At 36.4% G+C, this 10,637-nt stretch overlaps 1 protein-coding gene across 6 annotated transcripts in view; it reads right to left on the bottom strand.

Annotated features, from left to right (window-relative positions):
* PNPLA8 (patatin like phospholipase domain containing 8) overlaps nucleotides 1-10,637 on the bottom strand; it is a 55,881-nt gene that overhangs the window by 40,576 nt on the left and 4,668 nt on the right. For 2 of the 6 annotated variants that reach the window (XM_021719261.1, XM_021719257.1), the window contains exons 2-4: nucleotides 9,816-9,861; nucleotides 3,939-4,947; nucleotides 3,645-3,794 (exon numbers count right to left, since the gene is read on the bottom strand). In XM_021719261.1, the coding sequence (XP_021574936.1) occupies nucleotides 3,645-3,794; nucleotides 3,939-4,691 (903 nt within the window). In that variant the 5' untranslated portion in view covers nucleotides 4,692-4,947; nucleotides 9,816-9,861. Of the gene's footprint in view, nucleotides 1-3,644; nucleotides 3,795-3,938; nucleotides 5,081-9,815; nucleotides 9,862-10,637 lie in introns of all 6 variants that reach the window. The other 4 variants (XM_008071478.2, XM_021719260.1, XM_021719258.1 and 1 more) reach the window with 3 other exon arrangements.

Below are 10,637 nucleotides of genomic sequence, written 5' to 3'. Positions count from 1 at the left end.
CAAAAAAAAAAAAAAAAAAAAATAGCTGGGTATACCTGCAGTCCTAGCTACTCAGAAGGCTGAGGTGGGAAACTCACTTGAGCTCAGGAGTTCAAGGCTGCAGTAGCCATGATTGGGTCACCGTACTACAGTTTGGGTGATTGAGTGAGAACCCCATTCAAAAAAAGAAAGACCGACTAGCTAAGCCACAGAGTGGGAAAACATATTTGCAAGACACACACTCACATACACACAAAAAACTTATAGCCATACTTTGTAAAGAAATCATACAAATCAACAACAACAACAAAAAAGTTGGTCACCCAGTGGAAAAATGGGCACAAAAGAAAAATAAAAATGGCCAATAAATACTGGAAGAGATGTAGAACTTCAAAGCTACCAAAGAAATAAAAAATTGAAACCATAATGTAATGTGACTGAACAACCAACATAATTGCTGAAATTTTTAAAAAAGATTAAAAAGATAAGTGTTGGAGAGAAAGCAGAATAACCAGAAGGCTCGTATGATTTTGGTGAAAGTATAAATTGCTACAAACACAATGTAAAACCATTTGGCATTATCTACTAAAGATAAAAATATGCTCACTCTGTGACACCCTAGTACTACTCAGGTATAACATCAAATAAATGAAGACATATGTTTCCAAAAGGTACATCCCCAAAACACTACTCCTAAATATTTTCAACCCAGAAACCATCCAAACATCTAGCAGTAGAATGATAAATACATTGTAGCATATTCATATTACAGAACATACCACAATAAAAATGGATGCTCTACAAGTACATCCAACAGTATAAAAAGATCTAACAAGCATAATGTTGAACAAAAATTTAAGAAGCACAAAAGAGCACATGCTGTATAATTCTATTTACATAATATGCAAAAACAGACACAACTAATTTATCGCTGCTAGAGTTCAGAAAAATTGATCAGCCTTCATGGGGATAGCATTTGGAGCGCTGACAACATTCTGTTCCTCATTAGGGTGGTGGTGATGTGTTCTATTTGTGAAAAATCATAGAGCTGTATATGTATGATTTGTACACTTTTCTATACAATATTTTTATAAAAAGTTTTAAAAAAGGCTATTTGAGCCATATGGAAGGGGCTCCTAATAGTCACAGTTGTGACAAAGTCAGCATTTCTTTTTTAAAGAAAGGGGGAGAAAGATTATAGAAACTCATCTAACTTATGAAATGCTGTAAATCCAAAAATAATTTTTTAAAAAGAATCCATGTCATCACTGAAGCAGCTATTAAAGCAATACTTTACTTTGAAAATTGGTAACTAAATAGAAAGTAAGCATTTCTCTTGCCTTTCTTGTAAAATTTGCCTTTTAGAATGTCCAAATAGCTTTAGCTAGTAAAAGAAATCTGTACTATACAGAAGAATACCAATATAATGTAGAAAGAGTAATAGAAGCCGGGCTCGGTGGCTCAGCCTGTAATCCCACGCCTTTGGGAGGCTGAGGTGAGTGGATTGCCTGAGCCCGTGGGTTTGAGACCCGCCTGGGCAGCGAGACCTCATCTCTACAATAAATCAAAAAATCAGCCGGGCATGGTAGTGCATGCCTGTAATTCTGGCTACTTGGAAGGCTGAGGCGGAAGGATCACTGGAGCCCAGCAGGTCGAGGCTGCAGAGCAGCCACTGCACTCCAGTCTGGGCGACAGAGTGAGACTCCGACTTAAAAAAAAAAAAGAAAGAGTAATAGAATTATAAATTAATGATTTTCAACCCTAGTTAAATGATTAGTTCTGGAAATGATTAGGCTGATGGTTGATGGGATAATGCTTCTAGCATAACTGTCTGGTGAAAAGTGGACTGTCACTACCTAACTCCAGTGGTCATCTTAGCATTACTAATGGCTATTCAGTCAGTTATCATGCATATCCAGATACAATGCATTATGAACACATGGTAATGTTTTGTTTCTTCATCTGGGTGCTGGTTACATGTTCAAGTTGTGAACTTCACTGAACTTTATGCTTACAAACATATAGTTATTATACTTGAATAAAATGTTTTTAAAAAGTTCTTTAACATATGTGCTACGGCCTGAATGCTGGTGACCCCTCTAAAATTCATATGTTGGAACTTCGTACCCAGTGCAATAATATTAATAAGATGAGACCTTTTGAGAAGTGATTAAATAATGAGGGTTCTGCCTCATGAATGGGATTAGCACCCGGTAAAAGAGGTTGAAGGGAGCTTCCTTGTCCCTTTTGCCATATGAGTATGCTGCAAGAAGATGCCATCTATAAATAAGTACAAGACCCTAATTAGATATCAAATCTGCTGGTGGCCCGACCTTGGACTTTCTAGCCTCCAGAACTGTGAGAAATAAACTTCTGCTGTCTTTATATTACCCAGTCTAAGATGTTTTGTTATTGTAGCCTGAATGGACCGATTCTACTTTAGATCTTTGCTTTCAGTAGACCGGTGAAATGTGAAATATTCTTAAAAAGCATATTTACATTTAGAAATTTTCTTATAGGTAAGAGTGTACATAAATAAAAAAGATAACCCCAAATTTTAGGAACATAAAATACTAATGCTTATCTACCATAATGTATGTGTTATACAATATCAAACTAAGACAGGTACATTATTTAAAGACAAATAATTTCTCAGCAAGGTGATTATCAGAAAGTAGATTAAATGTACACTAAGAACTTATCATTTGCTGAATGGCAAGCTAAAAATAAGCACTAATTGATTTCTAATGAAATTCTAACAATACCTATCACTGTGATGTTTTCAGTCATTCATTAAATATTAGTATCTTAATAGTATAGATATAGACTAAATCGCATTACTCATACTTAATATCATTTCTCTGAAAACAATCTACTTAAATGAATCTAAATTATCTTCACTATTTTATCACTGGAAAAACTAAGGCAGAACAAAGCTAATTATTTTTCTTAAGATAATTTCCAATTTAATTATCAATAAAGTCATTAAAATTTTGACTTTCAAACATGAGGGGGCCAAGAAATAAAAACTAGCAATTGTAGTAGTCACATAGTATAAATGCCAACACTGCAATTTTAAAAAACATGGCTGGCAGGTGTTAGGAAATACAACTAATATACTGATATTCATCTTCGATTCTATAATTATTTAATATGAAAGTATACAAATATTAATACTAATAGCATAATATATATAAAAGAATAAAATAGACTGATCAGCATAATATGTAATAAAACAATTATTGAATATACAATATATCACATGTATAACAAAAACTACAAAAAATTCAAATTAAAAAACAAAGGCTCAGCCAGGTGCAGGGATTCAAGCCTGTAATCCCAGCACTTTGGGAGGCCAAGGCAAGAGGATTGCCTGAGCACAGGGGTTCAAGACCAGCTTAGGCAACAAGGTGAGACTTCATCTCTACAATAAATAAAAAAATTAGCTGGGTGTGGTGGAGTGCGCCAGTGGCTCCAGCTACTTGGAAGGCTGAGGTGGAAGGATTGCCTGAGCCCAGCAGGTTGAGGCTGAGGTGGCTGGGTGACAGAGTGAGACTCCGACTCAAAAAAACCCCAAAAAACAAAGGCTTTGATTTCTCCATTTTAGAAAGTTAATTCATATTTTTATTCTAAGACAAAACCAGATTGAACAAATTGGCAATTACCTTGACAGCCACTCCTTTTCCTTCAGGGTACTCTAGAAGATGAAAAGTCAGTTCTTCAACCCTCGTAATGCAGAGCTTTGGGTCAGTTGTTCTTCTTAATGCCTGAACTAATGCCCGGGTCCTGTTATCAATACTCACTCTTGCAATAATCTACAAAGACATTTTAAATATATATGATCAGAACACAAAACTACTCTAAAGAGCAGTTAATGTTTCTTAGGTCCCATTAGAAATAATACCTATACATTTGACAAAAATTAACACAATTTAAAACCACACTGAATAAGAACTTGCCTTTTCTCGTTGAAGAGATAAACGCTTTTTCTCCTCTGCATTTTTGTCTTTGCTGACGGCCTGTTCAGTTTTAGCAGGGTCTTCTTGTTCTTCTACCTGACTCTTTGAATCATATTTTAATTTGGGGACTAGTCCACCAATATAACCACCTACTAAAGCTTGCACGCCTTCCGTGGGACGAGAAAGAAAGTTAGCAATACTTTGTTTTGTTGAAACTGGAAGAACCTCAGGTAACCCAGTGGGACTTGCAGGCTTGTCCACAGTATCTGGAGAAGAGTCTGAGCCTGGTTTATCAGGGAGGATACCAGGATCTGAAGAAATTGATTTCCCTTCTTCAACTTTTTCACCTTCAAGTTCTGATTTGTCCTGGAAATGTTTATTTTCCTTTTGTTGAGACATTTTTTCCTCACGTTTGAAATATGAATTAATATGATTTGATAAAAAGTGGAATGATTCTCCAAACTTTGTGGTTATAGTATTCGTGTAATGAAAAAGACTTTGTTTACCTATGTCTTCTTTTTCTAGAATGGGACTTTTCTTGTCTGGTAAAGGATTCTTTTCTGATTTGTCACTAAATTTTTTCAGAGATTTGATGGCTTGTTTAATGTTTTTCTGTTTTAACCAACCACTATCTGATATTTTTCTTAATATACGAAAACTTGGCTTAAATTGAGCTAGACGTGATATCATTTCATTCTGATGGCCCAAAACAGCCTTTGAAACAGAATTCAAAGAACTTTTAATACGGGACATATGAATGCTCACTTTTGTAAGTCCCTTGGGAGCAGAAGTGCTAAGTTTCAAAATTCCAATATGTAAACCATAGTTGCTTAGAGAGTAACAGTGCTTACTGCAAGAGTGTGCTTCACTTTTGGTCCATTTACATTTTATTTTGCTTGTATGAAAACCTCTTTGTAGACTGATGTGACTTATCCTCCAGCAATGCTTGGGTGAGAACAAGAAATGCAGTTGCTTGCTTCTCTGCTTCCCACAAAGATTTCGTGCATTACTAAAGAGGTAAATATATATATCTACAGTCAGATTAATAGACATAACTTAAAAATCATTTATTTTCTATATGACATTCTCTCACTTCATTCCTGAATGCTTCATTTAAGAAATGCCATATTTCATGGTCTTTCCTGAAATGGCAAGAAAAACAAAATTAGTATTCAAGCTAAAATTGAAATTGAGTATAATACAAAATACATGACTATTTGAACTAAACTCAGCAAGTTGTCTCAAAAAAAGGCAGAATAATATATTTCCATTATGGCTTATACAGATTTCATTTTTAAGCTAATAGAAAATAATTTACTTTTAGTATAGAAGTTGATGAAAAAAACGAGCAGTAGCATGTTTAGAGAAAGAACTAATTTAGGAAAGCTTCACAATAGGTAAGTTTTCCTACAACACATAATTTAAGATGCAATTTAGATACTATGCTTTTTTGTTCCTTCCTTAATGTTAAATTTTTGACTAGTTCATGTGATACTATACTTTTTAATTCTTTGAAGACAAGGGTCAGGTCTTATACTATATTTATTGTAAACCACTTATACAATACTTAATCTATACCAGACATGGTGCTAGATGTTGAAGTCGAAAGTTTGAGAATACTTTAGAACTTCCAGTCTGGACCTGAAGATAGCCGTGTAAAGAAGATTTCACTGCCTAATAAGTGCTCACGAAATCAAAGAAGACTAGAAGATCTAAGTTTAGCATTTAGCATAGAAGGGGTTCATAACCACAAAAGAAGAACACATACAAATAAGAAAAAAAAACACTCAATTAAAAAATGTGGTACTGGTGAAAGAAGAGACAAATAGATCAATGGAACAGAATAAATATAGGTTCATCAACTGTAACAACTGACATTGATCATAGAGACAACTATGCATGTGTTGGGGCAGGAAATACATGAAAAATTTCTGTATCTTCCTCTCAATTTTCTTGTGAACCTAAAACTCCTCTTTAAAAAAATCTTTAAAAAAAGGCAATCTGAAGTATTATATATTTTATACACACATGAATATACATAGATATGTAGACATATCCATATATATAAGAAAACAAAATGAAGACCTATATATGTGGTTAAAATCTTATAGATACACACAAGTTGGTTCTACAAGATAAGGACTTTTTTATTTCTTCTTGTGAGCTAAAGAGTGGGACCAAAACAGAATAAGAGGTTTTTTACTTTTCTATTGTCTGAATTATGTACAATAAGCTGGTGTTAATTTGTAATGAGAAAAAGTGAAACATTTAAAGCACTTTACCAGAAGATCCCATATGAATGGAAGATACACAATGAGTAGGTAAGTTTTAAAAAAGAGGTTAAAAACTGGACAAAGTTACAGAGGAATTCATGTGACTTATCATAGTATTATCTTATAATACTATAAGAAAGGGATTGGCAGTAGTGGGACACTGTGGGGTGGAGGGGGCACAAAACATTCATAAGGGTACCCAGACTTTATTTGTACAATGACTGAAGGGCCACCACTAGCCACAAGTAGAACCACATCCCCTCCCTTTCCTGAAAAGGGGCCTAATCCCGCCCCCCCCCCCCTGCCTAAAATGGCGACCCGGCAAACAAAGGGGGCGTCTGAAACAGCACCTTCCGGGTTCTTCCTCCACAGTCCGGCTCACCTTTTCCCGCACCTGGGAAAAACCCACCAACCTGGATGGAGCTCTGCCAGCTGACCTATAGACGACAGACAGGTCGCCCTAAGCCCCTATAAAAGCCTTCGCGCCCTTGCCTCGGGACTACAACCTGACCCTCAGGTCCTGTAGCCACTGCGTTGGATCCATTAAATCTCTTGGCCTTAACGGGTGTTGAGTCTCACTGTGCGCCACCATCTTTCAATGACCACTTATGTAATTAACCCTGAATAGTACCCCACATCTTTAAAATACAAATAATTTTTTAAAAAAGAAAAAGATGAGAATTCTAAAAAATGGTTTAAAAAAAGCCACAAGCAAACACAGAAAAGCATGTAAGAAAGCACAGATAGTATGTGCAGAAATTAGAAGTAGTATAGTTTTACTGCAGGAACTAGGGAGATTATCTAGCGAGAGGTGGAAGATGATACTGAGAAAGATGGAACCAAGAATTTACTATAACTGTCCAGAAGATGACAATCCGAGCTAAAATCCTTCTTTCTAAATCACATGAGCACATATTATTTTAAAATACCCAACTGTCACAGGAGAAAAGAGATACAAGAAACAATCCTGTCTGCCTCCCTGGCTGAAGCTGCCCAGGGAACTTTACCCCAAAATAAGGTTTCCTGGTATAATGAGTATTTTGAATTAAAGGCCCTTAGAGCTCAATAGACACTAGAAGAGATGTTTCCGCTAACTACATAAGAACCAGACTCCAAGGGAAACAATTTTTTCCCTTCCCCTTTCCTGTTATCTATCAATCTACTACAGAAAAGAAGACAGGAATGGAACCTCACCAAAAGGGCCCCTTTCCCAAGTGTCACTCAGGCTCATTCAATTTCCAAAGAGAACCATTTACAAGTTAATCTCTGTTCCCTGCTCAATTCATTCTTCCTAGTAACGATGTATTGCCCTCAACAGAATTACCTATATTCCCCATCTCCTCCCTCTCCTTATATAAAAGTTATATAAGTATCAGCCCCCACTGGAATATTTGGGTAATCACTTGGTGATCTTGAGATGAATCAGGGACCCCTCTCAGGGTCTTGCAGGTCCCCCCAGGCATGAAAATGAAGGAAAATCTTGAATTCCTTCAAGGGAAATTCCATGCCTGGCAAGCCCTGAGAAGTACATAAGCAACTTGATAAGCAATAAGATAATAGTGGCTTTAAACAATAGCCAAATAGTTAGAACCAGGGGATGTTTGGTTCCCCTATAGAAATTAAGGGTAACATTAGCATATGTCCCTGAGTTGTTTTTCAGAAACCCAGACTCCCACCAAATGGATCCCCTAGAAGGTAGACCCCAGATAAGAGGAACTGAGGACTAAACTCTGGCCATAGCTCTTAGTTCTAAAGTTCTTCCTAAGGGGTCTGGAGGAAGTCACAACCAGGAGCCAGAACTAACACTCTACTCTGTTGATCCCAAAGTTTTAAACAAAGCTTCTGTTTCTTAATCAATTGCAAACCAAAAATCTTTGACTCTACCTATGACCTGTATGGTGAATCCCCTTCAAGATATCCTGCCCTTTTAAGCCAAATCAATGTGTAATCTACATGTATTGATTTACGATTTTGTCTGTTAACTTCTGCCTTGCCGAAATTGACCCTAACCTTTAAAACTCTTACTTGCAAACCATTGGGGAAGTCAAGAGGTGGGATCCTAGCTGCCCAGTTCTTCTTGCTTGGCTCCTTGCAAATAAACATCTTCCTTTCTCCCACTGAAACTTGGTATGGATATCTGGTCTTACTGCACCAGGCGAGCTGACACCAGGTCAGTTCAATAACAATTCTCCTCTGTATACATTAATAAATTTGTATGCCATTTCTCCTATTAATCTGATTTTTGACCGCTGATTTTCAGAGGGCAAAGGGGAAGTTTTCCCATGGCCCCTACAGGGTTCTTCTGAACACTTTAGTTCAATATAATAAGCCAAGCTAACATAAAATCTTTGCAACCTCCACAACACAGAAATACTTGATAAAATAGAGTTAAAAGTACTTGTGGATAAAAAGCCATGCTCTATTCTCACTTATTATGTAGGAGCTAAAAAAAAAAATTGATCTAATGGAGGTAGCGAATAGTTAACAGAGGCTGGGAACACAGTGTGGTGGGGGCATGGGGCACGAAGAGAGGTTGGTTAATGGGTACAAACATACAGTTAAATAGAAAAAATAAGTTCAAGTGTTTGACAGTACAGTAGGGTGACTATAGTTAACAATATATTGTATATTTTAAATTAGCTAGAAAATAAGATCTGAAATGTTCCCAAAACAAAGAAATGATAAATGTTCAAGGTATTAGATATTCTAAATATCCTGATTTGATCATTACACATTATATGCATGTATCAAAATATCACCGTACCCCACAAATATGTACAAATATTATGTATCAATAAAAAGGTCATGTTGTAGAGAGTGGATAGAAAGTATTCTCACAACAAAAATAATTATGTGAGGTAATACACATGTTAATTAGATAGATTTAGTCATTCCACAGCGCATATTTTCTTCAAAACACCATGTTGTAGATAGTAAATACATACATGTTTATCTGTCAATTTAAAAGGTAAAAAGAATAATAAAGCTATGCTCAAAACCAACATTGGGAACTCTACAGGTTTAAGAGAAACCATAGGCCTGGATCTGCACTCATACTATTCTCAAGGATATCCTCAAATGAACACTTGTCAGCGCTGATGAACCCAGTGGAACTCAGCAGTCATCTGAAACCACCACGTAAAGACGTTACTAAAAAAACAAGGCAGTGGGACTCCCACACCAACCAGCCACCACTGAGATCACAAAACATGCAGAGAAATGAACTATTATCTCTAAGAGGATCAGCAAATACAGTCATAGGAAAAATGTGTAACTAAGACTTAGAAACAGAAAAAAAATAAATGACCAAAGACATAACAGAAGGAATAAAAATAAAGAGACAAAAAGAACTGTACAAAGAATAAACAGGGGGAGCAAAATTTTAGAAATGAAAACTTCAGCTAAATGCTAGTTGCAAACAAACCTACAACATAATGACAAAGAAAGGCTGCAAATAAAGGACTGGAAAAAATGATATACCAGGCCTAGGCTAATCGTCAGAAAGTAAAAAGTCCTATATGGCAAATTTGTTAAAGGAAAGGTTTTAAATAAGGTTAAAAAGGGGACACAATATAATAATAAAAGGAATGAATGATTCATTTACTTATTAAACCTCAAGTAACCTTGTAGACCTTGGACGACAGAACAAACTGTGAAGATTCAGCCCACGCCTTTGGGAGGCTGAGGTGAGTGGATTGCCTGAGCCCAGGGGTTTGAGACCCGCCTGGGCAACTTGGTGAGACCTCATCTCTACAATAAATAAAAAAAAAATTAGCCGGGCGTGGTAGCGTGCACCTGCAGTTCCAGCTACTTGGAAGGCTGAGGCGGAAGGATTGCCTGAGCCCAGCAGGTCGAGGCTGCGGTGGCCAGGAGCAGCCACTGCACATCAGTCTGGGCGACGGAGTGAGACTCCAACTCAAAAAAAAAAACCCCAAAAAAGAAATAAACAAATAATTAGTATTAAAATATAAGGTCTGGTTGAGAAGTGCCATGAATTAAAGTAAAGCAGTGGGTAGGGGAAGAAGGGTACAGAGGGCTATTTTAGATGGTGTGATCAGAAGAACTGAGTTAACATCTTATTGGAGAACTGAATGAAATGAGAAAACAAATTATTAAGAGAATCTGGGAAAAAAACATTCTAGGCAAAAAGAAAAAGCAACCAACATGTTGGAGATAAAAATGAGCTTTCTATATTCAGTAACAGCAAGAACAACAAGGTGGCTGAAGGCAAGCATGGAAAAGAAAGAAAAAGATGGGCCCAAGATTCAGGTAAAAGACAGAGCAACATAAGCCTAAACTATGGTAAGGGATTTCTTTCTAATATGACCAATTATCAATTCACCTGTCAACATGACACTGAGATGTAGAATATAAAGCCAAAAACAGAAACTATGACAAGAAGACTAGGCTTTTTTTTTTTTTTTTT

Source organism: Carlito syrichta, unplaced genomic scaffold (assembly GCF_000164805.1).
Source record: "Carlito syrichta isolate Samal-C Ts95f unplaced genomic scaffold, Tarsius_syrichta-2.0.1 Scaffold314339, whole genome shotgun sequence".
Taxonomy (NCBI): Eukaryota; Metazoa; Chordata; class Mammalia; order Primates; family Tarsiidae; genus Carlito; species Carlito syrichta.
This window is presented reverse-complemented; position numbering and strand designations above follow the sequence as displayed.